The 26,178-nt window shown below is 51.7% G+C and overlaps 15 protein-coding genes across 15 annotated transcripts; 7 read left to right on the top strand and 8 right to left on the bottom strand.

Annotated features, from left to right (window-relative positions):
• Nucleotides 1-583: 583 nt before the first annotated feature.
• Nucleotides 584-2,060, top strand: BO94DRAFT_466806 (putative meiosis-specific topoisomerase Spo11; the record flags this gene model as incomplete). The annotated part of the gene is made up of 7 exons (XM_025608180.1): nt 584-866; nt 917-983; nt 1,044-1,152; nt 1,209-1,295; nt 1,344-1,424; nt 1,477-1,548; nt 1,596-2,060. 7 exons carry the CDS (start codon nt 584-586, stop codon nt 2,058-2,060), a joined length of 1,164 nt encoding a protein of 387 aa, XP_025466995.1.
• A 305-nt stretch (nt 2,061-2,365) lies between these two features.
• On the bottom strand, nt 2,366-2,952 carry BO94DRAFT_556880 (E2 ubiquitin-conjugating protein UBC7; the record flags this gene model as incomplete). The annotated part of the gene is made up of 2 exons (XM_025613896.1): nt 2,366-2,619; nt 2,706-2,952. 2 exons carry the CDS (start codon nt 2,950-2,952, stop codon nt 2,366-2,368), a joined length of 501 nt encoding a protein of 166 aa, XP_025466994.1.
• Nucleotides 2,953-3,366: 414 nt separating this feature from the next.
• Nucleotides 3,367-4,829, bottom strand: BO94DRAFT_535555 (scramblase family protein). The gene is made up of 2 exons (XM_025611815.1): nt 4,713-4,829; nt 3,367-4,669 (listed from the first exon to the last, which is right to left on the bottom strand). Exons 1-2 carry the CDS (start codon nt 4,821-4,823, stop codon nt 3,662-3,664), a joined length of 1,119 nt encoding a protein of 372 aa, XP_025466993.1. The 5' UTR covers nt 4,824-4,829; the 3' UTR covers nt 3,367-3,661.
• A 1,528-nt stretch (nt 4,830-6,357) lies between these two features.
• BO94DRAFT_624595 (NAD(P)-binding protein) lies at nt 6,358-7,691 on the top strand (the record flags this gene model as incomplete). Its single annotated transcript, XM_025617231.1, has 5 exons — nt 6,358-6,451; nt 6,508-6,762; nt 6,811-6,922; nt 6,974-7,033; nt 7,084-7,691. The coding sequence occupies exons 1-5, from the start codon at nt 6,419-6,421 to the stop codon at nt 7,689-7,691; spliced, it is 1,068 nt and encodes a 355-aa protein (XP_025466992.1). The 5' UTR covers nt 6,358-6,418.
• Nucleotides 7,692-7,959: 268 nt separating this feature from the next.
• Nucleotides 7,960-8,505, bottom strand: BO94DRAFT_535553 (VOC family protein). The gene is made up of 3 exons (XM_025611814.1): nt 8,269-8,505; nt 8,172-8,208; nt 7,960-8,110 (listed from the first exon to the last, which is right to left on the bottom strand). The coding sequence occupies exons 1-3, from the start codon at nt 8,489-8,491 to the stop codon at nt 7,984-7,986; spliced, it is 387 nt and encodes a 128-aa protein (XP_025466991.1). The 5' UTR covers nt 8,492-8,505; the 3' UTR covers nt 7,960-7,983.
• A 99-nt stretch (nt 8,506-8,604) lies between these two features.
• On the top strand, nt 8,605-10,420 carry BO94DRAFT_80856 (Zn(II)2Cys6 transcription factor domain-containing protein). Its single transcript, XM_025617684.1, has 5 exons — nt 8,605-8,740; nt 8,787-9,511; nt 9,561-10,095; nt 10,158-10,252; nt 10,362-10,420. The coding sequence occupies exons 1-4, from the start codon at nt 8,677-8,679 to the stop codon at nt 10,217-10,219; spliced, it is 1,386 nt and encodes a 461-aa protein (XP_025466990.1). The 5' UTR covers nt 8,605-8,676; the 3' UTR covers nt 10,220-10,252; nt 10,362-10,420.
• Nucleotides 10,203-11,960, bottom strand: BO94DRAFT_535551 (saccharopine dehydrogenase family protein). The gene is made up of 2 exons (XM_025611813.1): nt 10,362-11,960; nt 10,203-10,252 (listed from the first exon to the last, which is right to left on the bottom strand). Exon 1 carries the CDS (start codon nt 11,517-11,519, stop codon nt 10,512-10,514), a length of 1,008 nt encoding a protein of 335 aa, XP_025466989.1. The 5' UTR covers nt 11,520-11,960; the 3' UTR covers nt 10,203-10,252; nt 10,362-10,511.
• A 42-nt stretch (nt 11,961-12,002) lies between these two features.
• Nucleotides 12,003-13,036, bottom strand: lcl2. Its single transcript, XM_025617230.1, has 2 exons — nt 12,776-13,036; nt 12,003-12,678 (listed from the first exon to the last, which is right to left on the bottom strand). Exons 1-2 carry the CDS (start codon nt 12,981-12,983, stop codon nt 12,485-12,487), a joined length of 402 nt encoding a protein of 133 aa, XP_025466988.1. The 5' UTR covers nt 12,984-13,036; the 3' UTR covers nt 12,003-12,484.
• A 122-nt stretch (nt 13,037-13,158) lies between these two features.
• Nucleotides 13,159-14,181, top strand: BO94DRAFT_535550 (mitochondrial 54S ribosomal protein bL27m). Its single transcript, XM_025611812.1, has one exon. It carries the CDS (start codon nt 13,236-13,238, stop codon nt 14,064-14,066), a length of 831 nt encoding a protein of 276 aa, XP_025466987.1. The 5' UTR covers nt 13,159-13,235; the 3' UTR covers nt 14,067-14,181.
• Nucleotides 14,182-14,196: 15 nt separating this feature from the next.
• BO94DRAFT_535549 (chromatin-binding protein RAD9) lies at nt 14,197-18,572 on the bottom strand. The gene is made up of 2 exons (XM_025611811.1): nt 18,462-18,572; nt 14,197-18,390 (listed from the first exon to the last, which is right to left on the bottom strand). The coding sequence occupies exons 1-2, from the start codon at nt 18,516-18,518 to the stop codon at nt 14,284-14,286; spliced, it is 4,164 nt and encodes a 1,387-aa protein (XP_025466986.1). The 5' UTR covers nt 18,519-18,572; the 3' UTR covers nt 14,197-14,283.
• Nucleotides 18,573-18,786: 214 nt separating this feature from the next.
• On the bottom strand, nt 18,787-20,843 carry sen2 (tRNA splicing endonuclease subunit SEN2). Its single transcript, XM_025611810.1, has 2 exons — nt 20,712-20,843; nt 18,787-20,459 (listed from the first exon to the last, which is right to left on the bottom strand). The coding sequence occupies exon 2, from the start codon at nt 20,407-20,409 to the stop codon at nt 18,952-18,954; it is 1,458 nt and encodes a 485-aa protein (XP_025466985.1). The 5' UTR covers nt 20,410-20,459; nt 20,712-20,843; the 3' UTR covers nt 18,787-18,951.
• A 335-nt stretch (nt 20,844-21,178) lies between these two features.
• BO94DRAFT_624587 (H/ACA ribonucleoprotein complex subunit NOP10) lies at nt 21,179-21,819 on the top strand (the record flags this gene model as incomplete). The annotated part of the gene is made up of 4 exons (XM_025617229.1): nt 21,179-21,191; nt 21,249-21,363; nt 21,422-21,474; nt 21,544-21,819. 4 exons carry the CDS (start codon nt 21,179-21,181, stop codon nt 21,564-21,566), a joined length of 204 nt encoding a protein of 67 aa, XP_025466984.1. The 3' UTR covers nt 21,567-21,819.
• Nucleotides 21,260-21,819, top strand: BO94DRAFT_517446 (uncharacterized protein; the record flags this gene model as incomplete). The annotated part of the gene is made up of 3 exons (XM_025609995.1): nt 21,260-21,363; nt 21,422-21,474; nt 21,544-21,819. The coding sequence occupies exon 3, from the start codon at nt 21,626-21,628 to the stop codon at nt 21,815-21,817; it is 192 nt and encodes a 63-aa protein (XP_025466983.1). The 5' UTR covers nt 21,260-21,363; nt 21,422-21,474; nt 21,544-21,625.
• A 68-nt stretch (nt 21,820-21,887) lies between these two features.
• Nucleotides 21,888-23,261, bottom strand: BO94DRAFT_467002 (rRNA-binding endoribonuclease; the record flags this gene model as incomplete). The annotated part of the gene is made up of 3 exons (XM_025608189.1): nt 21,888-22,400; nt 22,449-22,754; nt 22,845-23,261. The coding sequence occupies 3 exons, from the start codon at nt 23,259-23,261 to the stop codon at nt 21,888-21,890; spliced, it is 1,236 nt and encodes a 411-aa protein (XP_025466982.1).
• A 1,969-nt stretch (nt 23,262-25,230) lies between these two features.
• Nucleotides 25,231-26,106, top strand: BO94DRAFT_80801 (uncharacterized protein). The gene has a single exon (XM_025617683.1). It carries the CDS (start codon nt 25,412-25,414, stop codon nt 25,889-25,891), a length of 480 nt encoding a protein of 159 aa, XP_025466981.1. The 5' UTR covers nt 25,231-25,411; the 3' UTR covers nt 25,892-26,106.
• The last annotated feature ends 72 nt before the right edge of the window (nt 26,107-26,178 follow it).

The raw sequence follows: 26,178 nt of genomic DNA, 5'->3' as shown, positions 1-26,178 counted from the left end.
ATATACCTATTGCTACATACGGAGCATTGCGCTTACGTATGATTGGGAATCTCAACCCCTTCTAGCCTATTTGATGCCTGAAACTGCAGGCCAATAACTGTCTATAGATCGACAGCCTGTCAGGCTGTTTTCTTTCGTTTACAAACAATTGCATTTCTACGTTTAAATATTGTTTTAATTCCAAATTAATTTGGCTTGAGAATAGAGCTTGCATCTGACAACTAAAAAGAATTATCTACATGTTCTGATCATCAACGAAAGCCATAGTAGTTGTTATTATTTGGGACAATATATCTACTTGATAGCCCTGCTTACATCTAATGCGATTACTATCCTGCTCCTTCGCTTCGATGAGACCGGCTTTCCTTGAAACAAGCAACGTATTGTGAAGTGTCAACAATGTTACTGTACACGAGTTGAATGAAGCCGGATCAAATACCCTGGAAACGCTGTACAGGGAAGTGTACAGCATGTTTGACCATTTTGATCTCTCCGATACTAGTTTCTTCCGACTTGACGATCCAACTAATCTAGCCTGAGTGCTTCGTCTTTGGCCTCTATAGTCACTCTCTCACCAGCAAAAATGGAATCATCAGGAAATGATGACAATGATAACAGGCCACGAGAAAATGTCTCTGCATCTTCCCAGACTCCTGTCCAAAGGTACATACAAAAGACCCTATCAGTAGTCCTGGACGAGCTTTCCTCCTCGGACGGCCGACCCTCCATTACACTGAAGCAAAGAAACAGAAAGCCTGCATTTCTGTTCGTCAATCCGCAAACAATGGCCCTCGAGACCAGAGAGACGCAGATGCATACCACTTACACCTGGCCTGGCAGTGATGCCAACGAAGCCTGGAGATTTAGTATGACATCTTCCCGTCAATCATCGACCTAATTCTTAAATGTTCAATAGCTGTCGCATTTCGAGTTCTCACAGCCATTGCAGAAGCAGTTCAAGCGGGTTTGGTAGTTTCTAAGAGGTCAGCCTCCCAACTCCACCTACCATATACGCTGGTTTAACCTTGCTAATTCTCGATAAGAGACATATACTACAGTGACCCTCCTTGTTTCGGCTCTCAGAAAGTCGTCGACGCACTTGTTGATGACTTTGCGCACACAATGGAGGTGGATAGGGCTGCTTTATATGTGGTATATTCTCAGATCTCTCAGAGCATCTACATCTATCATTCTTACCCATGTGACAGGAAGCAGCGGCAAAAGGGCTCGTCGGGGGATATTACCAGCTAAGCATGAGAAACCACGAAGTATTGGATGCACGGTTCTCGAACCAGGTCTATAATGCACCATGCAACCTATTGACAAGAACTAAAGGTAGACAGGATGCATTGATACCAAGGGTGCAAGATATCAATAAGATTGACATCACAGCCGTCGACTGGGTATTGATTCTAGAAAAGGAGGTACCCTTCTCGACCTGCAAATACCTCTTTTGAGTCTCGCTCACAATTCCAGGCTGTATACCGCCGACTCGCAAGCAGCAACTACCACATCATCTCTGCAGCGGGCAAGGGTATCCTAGTAACAGTACGTTCCAACCGTTTAATCCCAAGGGATAATGTCAACATTCATAGGGCAAAGGGTATCCCGATCTAAATACCCGAGCCTTCATCCGTAAACTCTTCGACTGTCGCAACCAATCAACCCAAAGACCGCGTTTTTATGCTCTAGTTGACAGTGACCCCGACGGCATGGCCATCATGGCCACCTACAAATACGGCTCCGTGGCCTTTGCGCACGAGAACCGAAACCTGAATATTCCCGGCCTACACTGGCTAGGACTCCGAACATCGGATGTCATTTCCGGGGCTGATCCGCATGGCGATGATGCGCTGATCCATCTTACAGAAAGAGACCGGAAGAAAGCCATCGCCATGCTGGGTAAGAACCCCATCTGGGCGGCCGATGGACCGGAGCCGGAATGGCGGGCCGAGCTGCAGCAAATGCTCATGCTGAATGTCAAAGCCGAGACGGAGATTCTATACGACAGGGATGGGGGGCTAGTTGGATGGCTTGACCAGAGGTTGGTATCCCAGTGATCCATCCACACTTACCTGCCTCATTCAGATCATACCAATACACGGCCCCGAACAAGCAGATCTAAAAATGCATCAAGTCAATTCCTAACCCACCATGCAAACGAGCGAATGCGCAACATCTCCCCCTAAGCCACAAATAAAGGAACGAACGCACCACAACGCCATCCCAAGCATCCAATGCATCCAAGCTATGCCACATTCTTCTTTCCCACACTATAGACAGACAGTGCCAGCCAGTCAGCCAACCAGCCAGCCCCTCAACCAAAGACCTATATACTATCCCAACCCAATAAAGAGAGCTCCCCTCACAACCCAAGCCCCTTCCTCACCTCATCCCTAACCTTCCGCTCATATTCTCCCCTCCGCTCCCGCCACATCTTCGCGGCCTCTACATTAGCCGGACTCTCATCATTCGGTTCCGCCAACATACTCATCACGGAGATGAGGATCTTCTCAACACTCTGGATAGGCGACCACCGTTCCGAGGCATGTTCGTAGTGGTTGGGGTCATCGCCGGGCGGATGAAGGATGGATATGCAGACCGTTCCATTGGGATACACTACACAGGAAGCCCGTTAGCAACAATCAACCTCAACCCTCCCTTTTCCAATCCCAACAACAAAAAAAGAAAAGAAAAGAACTAACCATTCGGATGCCAAACCCCACCACCCACGAACTTCATCGTAGGCGGACTCAACGGATAATCTTTCGGGAACTTCAACTCCGCCGCGAAGATCCCTCCCTCGAAAGGCGTGCCCTCGGGACCCTGAATCAATGCTTCCCAGTGGAACATGTCATCTTCGGTGACAGGGCCGGCGGTGATGCCCTCGGGGGGGTTGGTGGAGAGGTTTTTGTATTCGTGGAAGAGACGTTTTTGGGCCACGGAGGACATTGTGGGTGGTTGGACGTGAGGTTTGTTGAGGGAGGTTAGGTTGTGCTGTCTGTCTTGTCTGGCGATTAGATAAAGAGGGGATGCGGAGAGTCGGATGCGTGGGAGGCACGGGGGTGTGGGTGTGTACCTGAGGGGAAGGGAAGGCGTTGAGGGAGGAAAGTTTTTGTAGTTGGGGATGGATGGAAGGGAGAGAAAGTGTGGATTGGATTGGATTGGAAGTTGGGTTCGCCACTGGGATTGTAGACCAATGAATGAATGGGCTTGAGGGGAGGTTGATGTGGTGGTTTGGTTGTTCCTCCACACTGGCCGGCCGGATCGGAGGGGGTGCCTTAGGCGGTGGTGCGCTTATCGCCTCCGCGGTTGATAACGAGTCACTTTGCCTTTCATTGTCGAGTGGGATATTGTACGGTTTCTTGGAGAGTTCACTGCTTTTTATATTACATAAGGGTCGCTGTCTTCTATAAAGACACCGAGGTCCCTAACATACACTTCCAACTGTAATTTCGAGACTCAGAGAGATCTACTCATCTCGGTCATGCAATTCCCGTCACATCGGCAACCTTAATGCCTTTGTTTCAGCCTTTCGGCAGTTTTTATCACCACTAGTCCCTTTCCCTAACTAGAGCAAGTGAACAGTGGCGTCCGGATAGGCACCACCTTTCAACCTTCATTACGGGTGGTCGCGTGACTGATGGTAACTTCCGTGCGATTAAAACCAATCAAAATCATCGCCGCCTCCCTCGCCCTCGTCTGCTTCATCTGCCCATGGGTTCTCTTCTTGGCCCCAATGTTGATCCGGCTCCTCCCCCCAAACATCCCCATAAGGGCCCGTTTGACCCGACGTTGGCGGCTGTTGGTCGGTAGGCGGCGATTGCTGGTCCGGGGCAGGCTGGTTTCCTCCAGTCCCGCGGGACATGGCTTCATAGCCGGCCATTGCGCCCGCCCCTGCTACACCTGCTGCTGCGCCATCGGCCATTCCACCGGCGGCGGCGCCCCCGGCAGCCGCCTCGCCGCCAAACCCAGGGATCCAGAGGGGCATGAAACCAAGCCCGCCCGAATTGCTATGGCGACTGAAATAGTCGAAATCGATGCTTACCGCGGTGGCCAACATAATGGCACGCTGGTCAATTGTCATACCAGGAGTCGTGCTGTTCTTGTCGAGGACCTCTTCGCTAGAAGCGTTGGATGAAGCAGAGTCCATTCGAAGAGCATAGACACCCGTGTCCGTGAAGAACTCCCGGGCAAAACCAGCGAAATTGCGGTTCACAGAACCGATCAGCTGGCTATTGGCAGACCGTAAACCGAAGTCCCAGGACAGAAAGGGCTCATCTACGTGCGCGAACTGGTGGTATGAGTCCTTGTCTTGATCGTTCTGAGACGACTGCACCAGTTGCATCTGCTGCGAATTGGACAAGCCTGTTTGGTTCAATGGAAACTTCTCTGTTTTCATTTCTGTCGCTGGGTTTGGCGAGGGACGATATGTGAAAAGGTTGTATTTCCGTCGTAATGGAGCCCATTGCTGCTGGGCCTCTCCGATAACCCGCATATCGTCGAGTCCTAACGATGAGACGCGGGTATTGGAGTCTCCTGCAGTCTGGACCAGCGATCCGGCCGAGTTTGTCTGGAGCGCGGTGGATGATGAATGGACGCCTGTAGCCACATCAAGAGGGTCATACACGCGGATGCGAGAATTGATCCATGCGAACGGACGGTGAAACTAGGTCGTCAGTATGATCCAGAGTATTGCGAAACGCACGTACCCGAAGCACTTCATTCTCATGTTTATCAAACACGTGTGTCACAAAACTGCGGTGCGTCCGGAACGTTTGCCGCGCCATCATGTTGCCCATGCCGCTCTCCTGTTCCGCCATGTAGCCAATGTGGTTGCCGTTAGCATCCATGATGACATACTTGTTGGCTTGTTCGAAGCCGATCATCACGTTCATGAGCTCCATCTGGCGCTGAACGACCAAACCGGAGTTGGCGAGGATCCCTGTTGCAGGGTGGGTTTCTTTTATCACGCCATTAGGGTCTTCGGGAATATGGACTGGGGCGAGCAGCGTGTTTTGGGAGGGATCATATTGTGAGGCGGGCAAATTGGGAGGTGTTTCGGATGTTTCTATGTTTTGAGGTTCAGGCGTTGGCGCTGGCGACGGTGTGGCATCTCTTCTAATGGGCTCTGGTCTCCGGATGGAATTGCGCGGACCACGGGGGCTGGATCGGGTTCGAAATGACCTGGCGAGAGCTCGACCGGGAGCTCGAAGGCACTGGGCCGGCGATGTTCGGAACGTGGCACTCCACATATCAATTGTAGTCAATCAACAGTATAATGGGGTATGAAGGAAAGTGGTTGAGTAGATGACGAGGTGAAAACATGTGAAGCTGCCGATGACGAAGTTGCGGGAGGCGGAGTTAACCGGTGATAAGGGAAATCGAGTCATTGCCAGATCTTCTTCCTTCACATCCACACTCAAGTTGAGGCAGCCTGGAGGCAGCCTGGGGCTTCGTCTGTACTACTATATACTGAAGCTCGCCTTCATTCTATACCTGCAGGAGTGGGTGACTGTCAGGCCATCACTCACCAATCTAAGGGCTGTTGTACCTCTGTCTCGGAATATATATTGCGCACACTACTGAGGAATCTGTACTTACTGAACCCATTTTATTAGAGTCCCACAACTTGATAAAGCACTTAATACAGCAGAAATCCTGCTATGGGGCTTTTTGGCATAGCACTGTTGCAAATGTCCCGAAAATACGTGAAGATATGATCCATACCGGGCATACTGACTACACAGCAATATCCACATTACTGAACGAGGATGCTAATTGTTTATAGGAGAGCATTGATTACTACCAATCTCCAACCGACTGACAGTCAAGCAGGCTTGAAAATAAATGAGATGAAGGGATGTCTCCTTTCTGACTCTTGAAGCAGGATGCGGGCTCACGAGTATCACAAATCATTCCGCGGCTTGGTGCCAACTGTTACAACAGCTTTTCATGGGAAGTAACCTGGCGTCGGGTCCAATCGAAGCTACACTCATGTACCAGCTACTCCGTATATCTAGTGACTACCGGTGATGAGTGAACGAGTCAAATGCTGTGCCATACATCATCATAAACCGATATCTTGCGCAGTGACCACATGCGGTGCCTATCGACTCCTTTTCTCTTTTGCTAGTGCTCCCAATGCTGAGAGCACTGGACCCTCTGCTAACTGCCTCACCGACGAAGGTTAAGTCTTTCAATACAAGGCTGTCAAGATAATTGTACAGATACCTATACGGTATACTACCCTGCCAAGTGGGGCGGGAGCCCGGAACTCCGGGTTCCAATACTAGCGTGAGGCTATAGATAAGGTTGTTCTAAACTCAGATCCCCCAGAAATTAATCTATTGGCATTTTCTCTTGTTTACATGAATCAGCATCTTTTCTTATTTACTTGAAATTCAGGGTAGCAAGCATGGCGAACAATATCAGTCAGGAGCGTGTTTTGGTAAGGAACATGATCCGATTCCATGGTATAGACCTACTTCTGATGCACAAGTGCAGATTACAGGAGCAACTGGGTATATCGGATTCCAGACACTTGTTCTGGCCCTCCAGAGAGGCTACAGTGTTCGAGCGGTAGTTCGCAAAGAAGCATCAATCGCCGAATTGAGTAGAGCTCCAATCATTGCCAATAGCCTCGACCAAGGACAACTGGAGATTGTTGTGATTCCGGATTTTCTGAAGAAGGATGCATTCATCGGACATTTGGATGGAATAACATCGATAATACACCTTGCTTCACCTCTGGGCTTCTCGGTAACTCATTTCTCTGACTTATCTTTCTAACACTCACAAATTCAACAGACCGACGACTTTGTCGAAGGAATAATCAAACCTGCGGTTTCCATGGTCACAGCAGTTCTGGAAGCAGCAACCCATGTCCAATCTGTTCGCCGCGTTGTGGTGACATCCTCATGTCAGTATTCTCACCAGTACTTGTTAACATATGATACTCACAGATGTCTAGGTGTAACACTGATACCATTTGAATGGAACATGAACCCAGACACGGAGAGATTATACAGTGGTAAGGCCCGCTGAGTTTATCGACCTAAATAGCAAGCTAAACATCACTAGTAAGTGATATCAACAATAGCGTCGATGGACCTTATGAAAATGCAATGGCTGCCTACTGGGCCTCGAAAGGCCTCGCCCGACTTGCGGTGAGGGACTTTGTACGCAACTCGCAGCCACAATTCGATTTTGTGAATTTGCTACCTTCGGTAGTAATTGGCCCTGACACTCGCCTTGATTACAATCCAGCTGCCGGTACTAGTGACCTTCTTCAAGGTGCAAAATCAAGTGTCATTGCAGCTGCGCTGACTCCGTCGCTAAATTCGTCGTTCCCTTATGTTGGGACTCCTGTGCATGTTGCCGACGTGGCAAGAGCACATGTTGATGCATTGGACACCAAATTGGTTCCAGCCAACTCTGAATACGTCCTTTCTTCTGACACGCCAGATGGAGTTGTCTGGGACAGAGATGTTCGCAATATTTGCAGAAAGTACTTTCCAGAAGAAGTCGCACGCAAGGTACTCCCCATGGAGGGATCTTTGCAAGCAATCACGTGGAGACTGGATGCTCAGGAAACAGAAAAGGTGTTTGGCTGGCAATGTGTTTCGTTTGAAGAGACCATGAAGGAGCTCATCTCGCAGTACCTGCGGCTTCACGCAAGGCAGGCGTAGTGGTAGTTGGAATGTATTTTAGCATATAAGCAAATTATATCACCCTGGAGGTCTGAACAATCTACCAGAATGACTGCCATACCACCTGCTACTAACCCATGTGATTGAAAGTGTAAACAAACTTAGTTATGTTCTTCACCATCAAAGTCATGGCCCATCATCTAAGATGGCTATTATCACTATCTGATTTCTCATACAGCCCGTAGCTCCAACCAGCGTTTAGAACACCATCGAAAACACATTTAATTAAGAACTCCATTAAACCCAGCCTAGTTTCTACACCTGTTCATAACTACTTTGGCACATGCACCGCCTCCACATTATTTCCATCCAAATCCATAACAAAGGCCGCATAGTATGGCTGGCGACTCATTTCTCTTCGGATTCCGGGGGGCCCATTATCACGCGCTCCTAGCTGCCTACTTCTCTTCAGAACCGATACCATCAAAAAAGACAGAGAAAAGAGAGAAGGGCACTTACAGTGCAGCCTGATAGAACTGATCCACTGCTTCCTGACCTATCCCGCCATTGTCAGCTACTGCCTTGTCTCTGATACACCGGAAGACAGGTTATTTACTTGGAGCATCAAACGCGACATGGGTTGAACGAAGGACAGTCTCATTCTCGGGCAACTTTTGCAGCCAAAAGTAGGGATAATCGCTACCGTATCCGATGAGACTGTTGCCGTGGGCGCAGATCATCTCCGTATAGCCAATTGGCTGGAGGATAGCACGGTAGAAAGCCCGGAGGGATTCGAATCTGGTGGCCGAAGCCCAGAAAAAGACGTGGTTAATGGTCATTTTGAAGATAGTCGCGATGGTGATTGTGGTCACATACTGCGGGGGTGACGAGGGTATAGTTATACCTCGATAAGGATAAGCAACCCGGAACTCCGCGCTACCAACTCCGTCGATCACCTTTCATCTCTCTTCCATACTCTCTCAGCATAACCAACCCCGCAACAGTGATAGAACTCTGCTGCAGCATGGAGGTCCAATCTACAAATGACAAGGCAGCGTGTCCATTCTGCGGATTCCAGTTTAATCACCGTAAGTCGCTGGATATGTCTGATGGTTTCTCAGCTGATCCATGCAGGATCATCGCTCATCCGCCATTTGAAGAACAATTGCAATAAAAAACAACCACAGCGGCGCAAGTCGTGTAACCAATGCGTTGCAGACAAAGCAAAGTGCAATCTGAAACGACCTAGTTGTTCGAGATGTTCGATGCGCCACATTGCTTGCATGTATGCTGGTCCGGAGCCCGAGTCGCCCGGAATCGCGAGTGCCGCCCCCAGCGTACCACCCACTCCGAATCCATCAGGTCTGGATCCCTCGCCAACTTTTCAGCCACAGGCGCTGGCGTCAAGTTTTGACCCGTCGTTATTCGAGCCGTTTTTCTCGGACCTGGGTTGCTGGACTTCGTTGCAGTCTTCCGAACTTGCTCTGCGGTCTCCGGAGCAGATGGAAAGTTTAGAGCTGCTCTCCTTTCCTGAGAATATCGGCTGCGCTTCTCCTGCAGTGACGCCACCAGTCTTGTCTCAACAACATCAGCCTAACTCGAACCCAAATGAAGTTGCCTTGGCAAATCACAGCATGGAGCTTATCTTCCGAGTCCTCCGCACTTGGCCACAGATGTTGGCTGACGAATTCCAAATGCCTCCTATATTTCATTCTACGCATTTTGATCCACAGGCGAAACTGCCACGGCCCCTAGCGACTTGTATTACTTTGGCCAAGATGTGGCATGGGCAACGGGAAGGCGCTGAGGGAATCGTGCGCGAAACAATACTCAAGGAGCTGGATCTGATTGTACACCAGGTAAGTTGACCATCACGTAGCCCCATAACTTGACTGAATGTGAAGCAAGAAGTCCGAAGATCTGGATGAAATGACACTTCTGGCCGTGATGCAGGCGGCAGTGATCTATACGATTATCCTGCTTTCCCCTTCAACAGCCTCGCAAACCGCCCCCGACAATGAGGAGATGGTTTTTCGAAAAGTCGAAGCTCTTGTCACGCATGTCGTCCGGGGCGGTCTTTTTCTCACCGAGGAACGAGCACAGACAAGGCCTTGCTGGGACGCTTGGGTGCATGTTACCTCCAAGCGACGTGCAGTCCTCGCCTTGTATCTCCTCCACTGGGCATATTCGGTTTTGCACAAGGTGCCGTGTTTTGACTGTAGAGACTTAGGATTCATGCCTGCGCCTGCGCCAAAGGTTCTTTGGGAAGCACGTAGCGAACAAGAATGGAATACCAGGTACATTCATTGGCTGGCAAGGTGGAGTGGTCAGATTTACCTCCAAGCGGAGTTTGGGCATATTCCACCTGGGCCTACCTTGAATACCAGAGCAGAGAAGTGGCTGGGGGAGGCGGATGAGTTTGGATTTCTCATGGTTTCAATCCGTAAGTTTATATTCCAAAGTCCCGTTGTTGGAGACGCCAGTGGTCCAACTAACCCATGACAGTCAATGCTACGGACTATGAGCCACCGGGGCTTAAGATGCTTCAACCTCATAATCAGTCATAGAACTTTGAACTGGGACTCAGATCGATTCTTACGGTTAGTTTATTAAAATACCCACTGTAGTCTTCCCAACTTTAATATGACTTTTCTCTATTAAAATACATGTACAAATGCTAGATGATTTGATTTCTGACATGTCTGCTAGCTACACGCAATACCAAGAGTATATGAGTCTTGTAACTTTTAAAGATCGGTTATAGGTTGGCTATTATTTCATCAACTCGGAGATGCCAACTACTTCGCCGAAACCCAGTTCTCTCAGAAATATTTCTATAATCGGTTCCGATACGGAATATCAAAGCTTCTCGTCTTCAGGGATCGTGATCTTAATTTCAGTCCTCGGTATCGCCCGGAGAAAATCCTTTCCAAAGATCAGTGCAGGGGTCTGAAACCCGGGTTTCGTCTGATTGTCCAGAACCCGTTTTGCAGCCTCCACTGACGCCAAACTCGTGAAGGTGTATCCGTTGACGGTATGCAAGACTGCCCGCGTGACATGCCCGTCCTCCGAAGTCACCATAACAGCTGCATGATACGGCGCCGCGTCCCTCTCAACAGCTGTCGGGCCGTCGGGAAGCATCTCAAGGTCTCCAGTGGGAAAGCTGCCCCCGGAGGCATGAGCAAAGGTTCGGATGTTGTCAACATTGGAAGACCTCGAAATCGTCAACAGATCAGGCAGAGTCACCGGAAATGCCGCCACAGGCCCGTTTCCATCATCAAAGTCAAATTCGGCCGTGTTGCTGATGTCGTACTCCACCAGGTTTCCATCCAATAAATGAAGGGTTTCCGCAACAGTCCCTGTTGCACTCATGGCCGAGCCCCGAGACATGGATCCAGCCACGTGCAGAGCAATATCGATTCGTTTAGGGTTGCGAACTCGATCCAGAGCATGACTAGCGAGGCAGTCCAGCATGGCGACACTTCCTCCACATCCGGGTAGAAGCATGATACCAGCCTCCTTGGCTGTTTCGTCTAGTTCTTGTGCTTGTTGATAGCTTGTTATTTCGGCCGAGATGTCGAGATAGTGTGTTCCGGTCCGGATGCATGCCTCCATGAGGGGTCTGGCAGTGTGTCTGTAAGGACCAGCGCAGTTGAGGAGGACATAGGCATTTTTCAGCGTCTGGTCGATGACGGTGGACTGGTTGACGTCGAAGATATGGTAAGGGACTTGGAGTTGAGATGCCAACTTCTTGAGCTTTTGCTCTGTTCTCCCGGCAATTGCAAAGTCTAGCCCGATGCGAATGGCCTGTTCGCTGGCCATCCGGCCAGTGTATCCAGTTGCACCGTATATGATGAAAGAGGGCATTGTTTTTCGTTTGGTGAATGAAGATGGAATATAGAATACCCGGCAAGAATTTATAGTTGCAGTTCATTTCTACAGCTCCCGGAATTCCGGGTTCCGTCAGCACCGCACCGATTATCTGGGGAGCAGATTACTGAGACTGCCCCAACTTGGGTTTTACGATCAGTCCAATCTCATTGAAGTGGATCCTCAAACAACGGGCAGGGCTCTATACACTGGGCTTTGCCAGTTGGAGCCATCTGTTAGACTTGCCCTGTTTTCAAGACATATGTTTTGACCTCATCAACATCAAACACCGGCTAACCAGTCCCAATTCATCGACCGGAAGTTGGAGGTACCATCTTAATCAGTTAACATTGCTGTGAGACCGTTCCAATTTGCCAATTACACTAGCTGGTCCGGAACTAGGGCTAGACACTGCTGCAATTCCGGGGGTGATATCATGATCTACAACCAGCTCGCTCGAATGACTCCAATGCAGAAGCTGCCCCTTTTATCGTCCTAGTAGTAAACTGCGACTCTACTGCTCCAAACCTGGTTGAAGTCTGGATAGCACTGAATTCATCCACTCACTGCCACAAGCAGGACAGACCTCAGAGCTGGTCTCAACAGACCTGCAACGGAACTCGAGATGAATGATGATTGGCGAAGTGACAGATACCTAACAATAAGATACCAATGCAGATAATAGAATGAATCAGGTATCGACTGGTACCTTATCAACTGTGCTGGCCCAAGATAACCACGGTATCCACACACTAGAAGCTCAACTCAAACCAGCACCGCCATAGAAATGCACTATACCACATGCACCCAGGCCACAAATCCAGCGTAGCAATCCATCCCCCGGACCCTCTACCCATAGATATCTCACAGCCCATCCATCAATCCATCCATCCATATTAATAAATCCACCACCCAAGCCAATCACCACCATTCACCACCAAACCCAACCAATCTAAGCAACCTCACAAAACCCCCTTCCTCGCCAACTCAATCTTCCTCGCCGCCTCCCCCTCCTTAAACCCTCCCCTAGAAACACAAACCGCACTTCCCTCCCCAAGTTCCACCTTCTCTTCTACCCCAGGGTGCGGACACGGACAATGATGCGGGAAATGTACGCATGCAAGCGTCCCAGGACAGAGGTATTTATCGCAGATTGCTATTGACAACCATATATTAGCGTGTTTTCAGATTCAGTGGAGTATATATATAGAGATAGGGAAGGGGAAGGGAAGGGAAAAGGGAAAGGAAAATACCAGAATCCCACTGTCCCTGATACCGCGAACTATCACTCGGTACATTCTGTCCTCCTTGGTGACCATGACCATGACGTTGGCCGCCGCCACCTCCGCTGCCGCCGCCGCCAGCACCTCCGAACATGTGTTCGAAGAATTGGAATTGGGCGTGGGCGAGAGAAGCGGAGAGGAGGAGGAGAAATGCTCCTAACAGGCGGGGGTAGAACATTGTGTTGTGTACCTAGCCTGGAGTTGATACCAGACTGTAAATTGAAAAGATAGAAAGATGATAGTTGGAGTATAGATTACCGGCCATCTGGCCAGCTCCGCACCCGCAACCCACGTGACCCTCACCGCCAAGCCCCGATCTCCATCTCCGGAGCCACGAAAAAACACCTCCCTCTCCTACCTACACTACACTACACTCTCACCACCACATCTCAACCAAATTACCTCGGGGACGAGACGAGGAGCGAAAACAATGATCCAACCGCGTCTCCTAGCGCCCCTCCGGGCCCTGGAACGTTCCATCCCCAGCATCCTACGCACCACAACACCCAGAACCGCCCTCAACCTCAACACAACTCTCCTCCGCACCACCCTCTCCACACCCACTCCCCTCCAACAACAAATAAGACAAGCCTCCCACGCCACCCAAGGAACCGCAAACCGCCACTCGCGCGACCCCGCCGGAAAACGTCTCGGCGCGAAACGCACCTCCGGAGAATACGTCGTGCCCGGATGCATTATTTTCCGGCAACGAGGCACGAAATGGTTCCCTGGGGAGAACTGCGCCATGGGGAGAGATCATACCATCTATGCAGCGGAGGCTGGGTATGTGCGGTACTACCTGGATCCGGAACGGCATTCGGAGAGGAAGTATATTGGGGTGGTGTTTGAGAAGGATGGGAAGTTGCCGGTGCCGAGGAATGCGCCGAGTAGGAGGAGATTGGGGAGGGTGAATGTGAAATTTGAGGTTGAGGGGGAGGGAGTGCAGAAGAAGGAGGAGGGGGATTTGGTGGCGGAGGTTGGTGTTGGGAAGAAGGTGGAGGATGGAGGTGTGGTTGTGGGGAGTGTTGCGAAGGAGGAGATGCAGACTGATGGTGGAGTTCAGTTGAGACCTGGGTATATGTACCGTGAGGCGAATTGGGTGATTGGTCGCGCGGCGGAGAAAGCGGGCATTACGGCCAAGGTGTATAGGAGGAAGAATCGGTGGTTGGCGTGGAGGAAGAGGACGGCCAAGTCGGAGAGAATGGCGCAGATGAAGAGTTTGAAGAATAAGAAGAAGGGGGCTAAGAAGGCGAAGAAATAGATTTGATTGATTGATTCGGTTGGGGATGGGATGTGTTATATTGTTTGGGTTCGGGTTCTTTGTCTGGATGGATGTATGTATTATAACATGTTTGATGTGCAATTACTTTTCGGTGATGGTTGTGCCAGCAGTAAACTTGTAGTCAAATTGCAGTCCAATTGTAGTCAAAGGTAGGGTATATTACTAGTCCGAATCAAACACATCCAACCTATCATTATCATAGATCTCCCGGAAACAATCGTCCCAATATCAAACTTTGACACACAAACTCATTGCCCACAGTCTTGACATTGTCCATTCCCAATTCATCGCTGCTAATCGACTCCGTCAATCGTGATCGCTTCCGTTTTCTCGAGTTCAGTGACATGGCTTTCACCAATGCTCGATCATCATCGTCAACATAAATCCAGTCCCAGTTGCCTTCTCCCGTGCTCAGCATCGCACGCGCCGTCTTGAGATCAGGCACCCGTTCAATCCGTGAAGCCCCCAAGGCATACGTCAGGAACAGATAGGCTTTCCGTCTCTCCTCGTCGGCTCTCCCGCTGCGTCCTGTGACTAGAAGCATGGACTGTCCCTGGAGGAGATTCGGGCGTCCAGCAATAGTCTCCGACAGTCGAGCCTCCGTGGCCGGGTACGGGGCTAGGATCCGAGACTTGGTCGCTCCGTTGAGGTAGGTTGACTCCCCGGCGGGCAGCAAGTACATCTCCCAGTCGAGAATCTGTCTTCTGGCAACGCAGTCCTCGATCCAGCGGTCGGAAAGGCAGGGGATATTGAGCGCCAGGGCTTGCATGTACTTTGACCGACGCGAGTGCTTGTCGGCAATTAAACAGGCAAATCCCACGTCTGCGGCGCCGCCCGTGAGCCGAAGCTGGCCACTTTCAGAGCTGGCGCGGGATTTGGTGGGTGTAGTCGATGGTGCAGTAGGAGGCAGCTCGAACAATTCATTGAAGCCGCCGTCTAGAACCCGGCCGTCGTTCTCCAGAATCAGTTTTGTGACATGCGACTTGGCATCGTTGTTCTCTCCATATGACACGGCGAATACCATGCCCGCAAACAGGCCGGTGGAAAAGCGGATACTGCGCGAGAGTCGAGCGCCAGGGGATATCGGCGTGGAATGTCTGTCAGGCGTCTGCAGTCCACTCTCGGCAACAGGCTCGGAATCGTAGCTGAATGCCCGGTCTTTCAACTGATTCCAGAGAATCGTGTCCAAGTATATCCGCGAGATCGGAACGGTAATTCGGTTCTCGGTAACTGCAAGCCCGGCACCTGGAAGGCTCTTGCGCTGTTTCGGGGTCAGGATCACGGCGGAATACCCATACACATCGGTCATTGGAATCAATCCATTGGCTGCTCCCTGTTCGATGTCGCTCAAATCAAGCTTGTTGGCGAACCCTGAAACAATATGAGTCACCTTGGGGACGTTTTCCATGTTCACCTTCACACCATCACCGACCCGTAACTCGAGTCGTTTCACCGTGCCAATGGGAATCTCAACAGGGGCGCTGTCTTCAAATTTGACCAGATACCGCGACTGCGATTTTCCAAAGGGCTTGCCAAAGCACGTGGCAGGGTAATAAGCCCGTTTTGGTCCATTCCACGGGGCTAGGACTTGATTGACGGCTATAGGGACATCATTACTGACTGAAGGCTGGGGAAGCTGGACTGGAGGCAGATTCTCCGAAACTGGCTCATTGTCAACTGCCTCTGTCGAGTCTGGTACAAGATCGCTGGGCGGCTCTTCAGGAACAGAACTGGCCGGTGGGTCCTCGTGAACAGGCTGTTCTGGGCTCGGTTCGCGTTCAGCTTCAGCCGACAGTCGTCCCACTGGGCGGGGGCGAGCCAAAAGCCTAGATCTTCCTTTGCGCGAACCATGATAGTGAGGGGTGTCATCCATGTCCCACACGCTTTCTGCTCTTCTAGGAGGCCTTGACCGTCTCTGGAAAGTGGACACGGGTTTGGTCAACTCGGCCGGCTCCATCTCAGGTATAGTTGTCATATCCGCATCACGAGGCGCAACAGTGGTTGCGCGAGGCGTGACTGGAAGTACAGGGTCAGAAGCGTAAACACTTTGACCATCATTGCCGCGGCGCTTCTTTCTTGGTGGAACAGGAGACATTGCAACCGCAGACCGAAACTCGCGATCATCGGCGGACAGAATACTAATGTCAAGATTGAAGTGACCGGTTCCCATCTGAGGTGATGCATCCGCGGCGATTTCTGTTAACGCTCTGCGCTGTCTGCCACTCGGGCTGGACAGAATCTTCGAATTGTGGAATGAGGGTTTAATCGGCGATGAACTATCTGAAACCATCGGCTGCGAACGCCGCCCTCGTTCATGCGGGTCCATATAGACAGGTGGTAAATCGTCATCCTCTTGATAGGCCGCATCATTGGTGCTATCGCCAATCGGCCATCCTTGTTGACCAGGACCGGTGGGACTGGTTTCCGGGATGCTCGTGTTTGGGATGACTTCAGCAAAGGTTCTCGGAGCAACGGGAGTTTCGGCGACACGTGAGGGCATAGACGATGACTTCTCTGGGTGATCAAACATAGGTTTGTCGCCGGTGCTGGTGGGCCTTTGGACAGCATGAGCCGAGGGGAGTCGCGGAGTTGGAGAGCGCGATGGATTGTCCGAATCGGATCCGGGTCGGCTTGTGGCTTGAGTATCAAGCTTGAGCGACCGTTTGCTGCGTTGGGATCCCGAAGGAGGAGAGGAACATATACGGACTTGTTTGGCGGAGGATGAAGTGATTGTTTCTGCATCAGACAAAGGCTCCACCTGTCCCTGTGAGCCAGAATGGCGTGCCCTCCACTGCTCTGCTTCATTGCTAGGGTCTTTCCGACCAGGGGAGCGCTGAGAGTCTTTTACAACCGATATTTGTGACGAATGCCCATGCAGACGCTCGTCCTGTACAGTACTGCAAGCATGCGGAAGCGACTCTCTTCGCCCTCTTACCACCTCGCCAGGACATGGACTCTCATGCAAAGCAAGAGCTTGGGATAGACGGTCATGTGCACTGGCAGCAGCAGCAGTTGTTGTGGGGGGTTCTTCGTAGTTCTCTTTATCTTCCTCGGTCGAGGCAGAGGGCCGAGCTCGGGGAGTAGGCTGATCTAAATCCTCTTGCTCTCGTTCCGTCTCTTCCTCGCTAAGAGCTGCATGCGGAGGCTCAGATCCAGACTCGACTTGCTCATTAGATCCATCGGTCCAATGTGGCCCTGTCGCCGCCTCAGACAAGGGTTCTGGCGCCTTAGCCTGTCTTTCCTGCCGGTTACGCGGTCTCGCAGGTGCTGTAAGTCCAACAAGCTGCGCATCAGCCTCGTCATTCACCATCTTCCGACGCCTCATACGCTCAACGAAGCTAGATTCCTTATCAAATTCTCCATCACTTTGATCGGAGTAGACATGATCCGCAGAACGTGTCATCCTTTCGTGCAAAATCCTTTCCCGGTTGGCTTGCGATTCCTCCATGCTGATGTAGTTCAATCGCTGCGCGTCCGAGTCACGTGGAAAAGTTGCGGCTAGGTTGTTGTATGGCGAGGAGAGCGTTGTAGCAAGCGGATGACGTTGTATAGGGATATTGGGGGAAGGACGGTCAGACATAGGGTCAGATTGTGGGCCGTTCACCAGGGGCGACGATGGTGCCTGAGTAGACCTAAATACCTGGCTCAGCGCCATAATCCCACTACTTGGTCCATCCGCCGTAAGGGGATTCCGTGAACCAGAGGGAGATCCAGTGGTAAGGCCATCTGAACGGACACGCTTCATTGCTGCTATAGGAGTTTTTGCCAGAAATCGCTGGGACTTGGGGAATGGATTTGACTGATACAGCATGGGCGAAGATTCTCCCAGCTTGCTACTCTGATCCTCAGGTTCCTCAACGTTCACAGCTTCGGGGATATGATCGTACCCAGACAGCAAATCAAGATGGCCACTATCGCCTTCGTGAAGGGTCATGAGAGTAGCCTGATCCCCCAAATTGCTCTCCTGGGCATTGTCGGCAGCCTGCTGGTTCTTCCTGATTATTTCGTCGTAAACGGACTGGGAGACGACCTGCGTGTCCGAAGGGACGGTATCCGAGGCCATTTTCTCCGCAGGCGGGGCTGGTGCAGTCAAAGGGGTTGTAGATTTTGTTTCGGATAAGTTTGTGTTCATCGCACTCGTGGCATTGTGTGGTCTAGGTGAAGGAGATGGCTGTGACGGGGACTTTCGAGTGTTTTCCTGGGTAGCAGACGGCAACGGTGACTTTGGCCTGGCTTCTGGGGCACGGTCGGGTTTTCCAACAGTTCCCAGACCATTTCGGTCGAACTGTGAAGGTGCAGATTCCTGACAGGTGAAGACAAATAAAGTTAGCGATGGAGATCAGGGACTCCGCCACCGGCAAGGCTGTCACTCACTAAGCCCAACGCGACGCGTTGCAACTTTGCAATATCGATGCTGTCCTGGGTCTCCATGATCCCTGTCAGTCAGTGGACTGCGTTACACAGCACAGGTATGGCTCATTTCCGAGCTGCCTGGCACGTCGAACCCAGAGAGTCCCAAAGTGAACTGGCAGATCAATCGATGCCAACTGCTGCTGCCCTTCGTTGCGGAACCACAAAACGCGAAACGCGTTGCTCACGTGATAGCCAATATGACCGTTCCTGGACTAGCTCGGACGAGTCGATCTACAAACCATTCACGGAGGAAGACAGGCCTACTATATAGCACGAGGGCAGAGAGTAGTGTTGCATTTCAGATCGGGAGGTCACGGCCAACAATCCCACCACGGGATTTCGCGAGAGTAATGTTACATGGTTACAATGAGCGAAGTGCATTGTGTCTTGCCGAAAACCCAACGCCAGGGAATACACTGCGTATAGTACAGAAAGCCAAAGAATGCGTCGTCTAGTCCCGAGTCCGATTAGGGACCCATCTGCGAATCACCATCTCCCGAACTTGGTACCGACCCAGCATAGCTCCGATATCCTCCTCGCAGGGAGTGTCCAGCTCGTAGGAGGTTGGCGGTGGCACTTCCACATAGCAAACCACCAAGCTCTTTTTCACCTGTGCCTGGACCCGGTTGACACAATGCAGCCACCACCAACTGCGTGCCATCTTCTCCTCACAATGCGCCCTGCGTTCTGCCGTTTCAGACCAGTAGGAATGACCATAGGATGGGACGACCACAACAGCAAACTCCGCATGCGAGAAGACGGGTCCACGGTTGTAGAGAATATAATCCACACCGAACTTCACGCCGGAGCGCACAACCCACCCCAAGGACCGGAAATGGTGGTACACAACATAGGATATCATGAACGGATCGTCCGGCGTTAGATCTGCCGACGGATCCCGAGGGGGGAAGTACGAGTTTCGACAGAACAACGGCAGTAGGGAAGAGGTAGGAATGGCATCTGTTCGCGTATCATCTAGAACCCGCAGGACGCCAAGCCCGTATACAAGAAAGAAGGCCTCCTCGGTGGATAATTGAAGGTGCTCTTCATTGTTCAATACAGGTTCCTCGTTGGCCTCCCGTCCATCCACAGACGTTTCTGGCAAGCTCAAGATAGCCGAATCAGACACGAACTCCTTGGCCTGAACTACTGGAGAGAACCGCACGGTCTTGCTGCCACTAGGTGTCCGTTTCCCGGGGGAGTTAAGGGGGTGTGCACTGCCGTCTTGTGACACTGCGCGCTGTGACTCAAGGAGCCTGGCTTCCCTAGCTTTCCGCAGGGAGAACTTCTCCGTAACGGGTGTTGTGCCTTCCGTGACACCATTCGGGGTTGGTGAGAGGGGGGACTGCTCGGTGGGCATCACGCCGCCTTCCCTGGCAGCCGCTTCGGCCTTGAGTCGCTCCTCGATGGCAAGCTTTTCCATCCTCGCCCGCTCCAGTTTCAACTCGCGGCGTTCCGTCCGTCGCTGTCGTGTGACCTCCTCGCTAGTCATACCCCCAAGTAGTCCTCGCCTCTTTTTCTCACGCTCCAACCAACTCGGCTCACTTCGACTGAGGGTTCCCTTGCCGAAGAAGCCCATCTCCCAGAGGGCTTTTATAGCCTTGGGATCCGTGACATGAATCGAGGAGGTGGCCGAGTCAAAGTAGGCAGAGTAGACTTCCTGATGCGGGGGGGAGATAAAGTACGTCAGGTAGGAAAGCAGCACGCTGACGAGCGAGAGCGGGTTATGGGGAATGAGAGGAGGGAGAGGATGCACTTCGACCGGGAAAGGAAAGCGATGGATCAGGCGATAGTTGGGCCTCGAAGGCCGCGGACGACGAGCCGGAGAGGCATGATTCTGAGATGACTCGGGTTTGCCAGGAGCAGCAGCCTCCGGAGCCGGACTAGGAATGGGATTGGATGAAGCCATATTTAACAGAGTATATTAGAAGCTCAATTCAATTCTTTCGATATCTCTAACTACAGGGAAGAGTCAGCAAGAAACTCTTCAGTTACTAGCTGGAAGGCAGCCATCGCCAACCCCGATAGAAGCTATTTGTGCCATTGTTGTTCTCCTCAGATACCGTTGTAGTCAATACAAAGCCTCATTGACAACAGCGAGAAATCAAGGTTGCCACTGCCTAAGCTTAGGTTTTGTCATCATCACCGGAGAACACAATGGCCGCAAACACGCTCCCAGCAAGACCGACGAAGCTGCCGGCTGAAGCTTACCCGAAATCCTGTGCGATCTGGGGTTGGTCAAGCCATTACACGAGACAGCTGTCCCAGGTGTTGCGTGAATTTAAATACAGATATCAATTAGCGAGGGGGCCCCAAAGTCATTCTGCAATGCGGGAATGGATGCGCATCATCATCAGCATCCTGAACATTCCCTCATCCTGGATTCACGATGGGTTGGTTGCGGAAGAAAGAAAAAAGCTTGGGGGAGCTCGCTTGGGCCGCCTTAAATGGGGACGTGCCATGACTAAGCAGGCCCGGCGCTGGCCCGTGCCCCCGCGGTCCGCCAAAAATTTCCTGCGTATCGCCGACAGCGATTAGCATCGAGAGACGATTCCTTTGCACCCAGCTCCTTTGTGATTTACTGATCTTTCTTCGAACAGAACCCCCCTTTTAATCAAGTGAGTGCGCCTGCTGTCTGTTGAACTACGACCACCTGTTCTGACTGAAATTCTTCTAGGATGCATCTTATGTGTATGTTTCTCCGCAGTCGTGCCCCCTTGATCGGTCAAAACTAACCATCCCACAAAGACTCTCTGGGCCCCGATGGCAAGCGGGTTTACACCCTCAAGAAGGTCACTGAGGATGGCCGGGTCACCAAGAGTGCTCACCCCGCCCGTTTCTCCCCCGATGACAAGTACTCTCGGTAGGTTCATCCGCCTAGGGAATCCGCACACAGCCTGAGGCTAACGGTGTATGAATAGTCACCGTGTCACCCTCAAGAAGAGATACGGTCTTCTTCTGACCCAGCAACCTGGTATGGAACCCGAGCACGACTTGGAAAGTACGCCTTGAAAGTGGAGACACGACTGACTGGTGACTACAGACAAGGAGGCTGCTCAGCTGTGAGCTGGTTGACGGAATGACATGATCGAGATACAAAAGGTGCTTTGAATCATTTATGGCGAATGGTGTTATCAATGGTATTGGACGATGAGAAACTTTTGTTTGGTTTCTGTGTGGTGCCCATGGCCAGTATCTTAGTGTGGTCAAAATATACCTTCGAGGAAATTGTTCTATATTCGTTGCCTCGCAAATCATATGCGACATGCTCTATAATCGTTGATCTCGACCATCATCATAATCCATCACAGCCATAGACAAAGAACAGCCTTGAACTTTTAAGCCAGACGCCAACCCAGGTTAATGCAAAGAGAGAACGCCATGCCATTACCGCTTTCTCGAGTTGACATTCCTGCCAGCTCCAACCCTGACCCGGCCGTTCTTGCTCCGCTCTCCAGTCAAAATGCCCGGCAGATAGTCCTCGTCCATGAGGTCGTGTTCTTTCCGCTGTCTCCGGTTCTGCTCCGCAGTGGCTCTGACATACTCCTTTTGGTCCTCCGCGAGGATCAATTCCGTTCCCCAGCCACCCTTACCGCCACCTCCCTTCCACTTGCCATTGGAGCTGCCGTGGATGGGCTTCGGGACACTGAAAACGTTGCCGCGGTTGTTCCACTGCATGTTCTTCTTCAGATGCATAGTGAACTGCCCGTTGGCGTGCGTCGTGCAGGAGACACGAGTGAGCGTGTCCTTGCCGCAGCGGGGACAGAATTGCTTGTTCATGTCCTTGGTGGTGAGGAAACAAGCATGGCAGCGCTTGATGAAAGATTTGAGGTGACGGATTCTCTGCAGAGTGGAGGTCGAGAGCAGGTTCAAGTTCATCTGTAGCAACACGTTTTGGCACTGGATGGGTCAGTATGGGCAGACATGTACCAGTGGTGTAAAACATACAGCAAAATCCGTAGTCATGGTCGCAACCTGCATCACCTTGGGCTCCGGCGCCGCAGTCGTTGAGCCAGCCTCGTCGCGGGCCTGCCGCTTCTTCAGGTTGGAGGGCGTGATCCAGCCACCGTCCGAGTCGTCGGCATCATCTTCCTCCTCAGCAGCATCGGCATCCTGCGAAGTCGGTTCCTCCGTCTCGGCCTCGGCGGGAGTTTCCTGCACTTCAGTCTCCTGTGCACCTGTCTCTTGCTCTTTATCTTCCAAGCTTGCACTCTTGAGGTCTTCCACAACAGCATCCACCTCAGCACCTTCGACCTTGGTTTCTTCAGTCTGGGCGGGTTCGCCCTCACCCTCACCCTCACCCTCACCCTCACCCTCACCCTTAGGCTCCTCCTTCTCTTCAACCTTCTCTTCAACCTTCTCTTCCTTCACCGGAGGCTTTCCATTTACTTGCTTCTGCCCCGGCACACTGCGCAATCTCCAATCGCCACCATTTCTCTCACACTCCACCTCATACGCAAGTGCCAGAACCTCCAGATCGGTTCTACTCAACACAGCCCGATCACCTGTCTTGCGGGCGAATTCGCTCAAGATGGCCACGCTCTTCGGGGACGGTGTGCGCTGCTTCAAAAAGGGCAGGTACAAAGTTTCGACGCGCTGGCGTGCGGCGGGATCACGGATTTCACTGACAACGGAGGGGGTGATGAGGAGTTCTTCGCATTGTGTGAGCAGAGTGGATAGCGGCGGGGTATTCTTGAGGATGGGACCGGCATCGAGGACGATGGTGTGGACGGGCTTCGTAGGCGCTGCAGAGTCTGCCATGTTAACGGTGGGCGCTATGGATATCTATGCGACCGCGAGATGTTTTCGTAGATGCGAAATGGGTACGGGTGTAAGTGGACTGACGCTGGAGCCCAAGTCGCCCAAAAATCGGCGAGATGGGATTTTCAGCTGGCCTGTGCGTTATACTTATCTTAGCGCCCGCTTATCAAGGTCCTCCTTGGCCTTTTCTTGGGTTTTTGGCCATCTCTCGCGCCAACTGGCCAGCGCCGTTGGCCCGTCCATTGAGGTGTGCCATTTCCATCTCTTCGAATGTTCGATCGATCCTCCGGAGTATTCAGAACCTTCTGACACATTCCTTCCAGCGGCTACCAGCACACCCTGTCTATCATCTCTCTATACATAGACAATGTTAATATATTCCAAATCGCATGGCATTGACAGGTCACTCCGATCCAGTCCCGATCGATGATGCATCACACACTTCATTCAGAGGATGGAGGATGGAAGCCTGCAAGTCGACAGGGCTGCACGTCAGCAGCCTTGCAAAATCCAGACATTCTCGGAATCCTGGAAGGCCACAATCACACTCACTGGAACCACCACGAGGTGCTTGTCCCCATTTTCACACGGAGCCATCGGGATACCGAGCTCTCCACGCAGAAAATCCACGACACGCGTAGGTCGTCTCCAAGAAATTAGATCAACCCGAACTTGCGTCGACCGATCAGGGCCGCGGTGAGCCCACCTGCCAAAAGTACTTGCGTCTTCTCGGATTGCAGTGGGTGTGGACTATACCGTCGTCATGCGTCTGTCTATCCTCGCACTAATGCAGGTATCCATGACAGAGTCAGAATGGCAAACTAATAGCCCGTCCGCCCGGTGGGCTGGCTGATAGGTACAACGCAGGCATTGCAATCCAGACCAGAAGCTACTGTATGTGACGGGACTCTATGGCTATCCTGCATAACTCACAGATGTCAAACCATTTGCGCCTCAAATGTTGGCTCGTTGCTGTCGTGATTGATTGGCTTAGACGAATGATGGCGTTCAGGTGCCAGCTGATGCTAAGAGTGAAGGAATTCCCTAGGCATTCTCTGGAAAGACGAACTTCGAGCGAGTGCAAAAGGACGATGAGAGAAGGGATTCCACGTGTGGACTTTTACTATCCTGCGGCCCATGCTATACGCCTTATCTATGCACAGCAAAATTCCTAATATGGTTTATATATAGCAGAAAATGCCTGCGCTCGACCTATCCAGCCCTCGCTGTCTGGCTAAAGGCAACCAGCTGCCTTATCGCGATACCAACAACCCTAGGGGGAAAAAATGGAATGAAGATCGGTTATCGAGCCATGGAATCCGTCGAGACGGACTCTCTAGAGGCAGTCCCAAGTATTTTTGGTGCAATCATTGACGGAGTGGTGGCGGGTATGAATCCCGAGATACTATATAATTGGGACCCCAGTGACACGATTGTATTACTTGACTCCTGGCGACCGGTACGAGATCTCGATGGGACCTCCATCCCGACCAATCCAGAAAACAGGCGCATTGATCAGCCAATGGATCTGGCTCTGCGTGGAACTATCACTGCGGTGGCGGCGTGTGATGGCTGTCGGAGCCGAACGCGCAGCGCTAACATGTTGCTTTCCCACTTAGGGGTTTCGACACGCACGCTATGGCCCAGTGACAATGCAATCGATAATCGTCCAATTCCAAAGATCATTAAACAATAATTAACTGGACCGACTCCAGATTTGTCTGCGGTTGGCTGGATTCGGTCAACCCGGAAGGTACCGGCGCCTAGTTGACGGTGAATGTGATGCATCGTCTTCTGGTCCCCACCGCGTGTTTCACGCAAATAAGCGCACCAACAACAACGCCCGACTCATCAATCAGCAGTGTTTGATCGAAATGGATGGCCTAGTGAACAAGCGACACGGACATCCGCCTGTATGGTACTTTGGCCCCCCTGCATGTCCGTTATTCGATGTGGCTCTACTCCGTACTCAACCCCCCGAGAATCCCCTCAGAAAATACTCAAAGAAGAAAATGACAGGTCGCATCTCCCCGCTGGTCCACCTGGTGTACTTTTGATAACGGACAAAGTTTCCCCTCAGAAGGTGAATGTTTATCCAGAAACGCACCAGACTCAGACTTTTTGGGACCGAGCGTTGACAGGGGAGGGGGATGACAGTCTTCTGCATCCCTTGCTGTCTCCATCCCCCTTTTGTAGGATCCGTGGCTGGACTTGTTTTGATTGATACCCTGCACCGCATCACCAAGGAAGCCCTACCCAGAGCAAAGGACCCTCGAGACCAACTCGGTAGGGGGGGGGGCAGGTTCCCTCACTCCCTATGGGGACAGTGTTCGGAGATAATCCCTGCCTGCAGCTCACCTGGTCTCTGCGCTGGGGCATGGCTCATTGACAGCTCCGGCCCCAGTACCAGGGCCAGGAGTTCTGGGCTCCACGATCTGCCGGCTGCGCAGACTGTCATCCAACTCATGCCACAGGTTGACTACCTACAGGCAGACGCAAAATGGACGCACGCAGGTCGTATGCAAGTACCCCTACAAATGCATAGAACAACCCATGTCGGTGTCCAACCAGAGGAGAGCTTGGGATCCATTGTCGATCCATCATCTTCCCCACTTGGTGTTTGCGACTGACTGGACCCAACAGTATCTTTCTCAGCAGCGGGTGCAGTCATTTGTTGATCATCGACAGTCTCGTTAGCCCTAGTGACACCAAAGGGCTGGAACTCACCGCTTGGGCCTCTGTTATGCATCGAGACATCCCCCGGGCACTCCGCAAAGCTAACGCACAATCGATGCGAAAAGCACCAGACAAAATTCGAGCGAGGCACCACCTGTACCTACCTCCTGTTGTTGCCTTTACCTATCTATCAACTGGAAGTTGCCCAAAGACCAAATTGTGGCTGCTCTCTATCATTTGC

This window comes from Aspergillus sclerotioniger (assembly GCF_003184525.1).
Source record: "Aspergillus sclerotioniger CBS 115572 chromosome Unknown BO94scaffold_15, whole genome shotgun sequence".
Taxonomy (NCBI): domain Eukaryota; kingdom Fungi; phylum Ascomycota; class Eurotiomycetes; order Eurotiales; family Aspergillaceae; genus Aspergillus; species Aspergillus sclerotioniger.
This window is presented reverse-complemented; position numbering and strand designations above follow the sequence as displayed.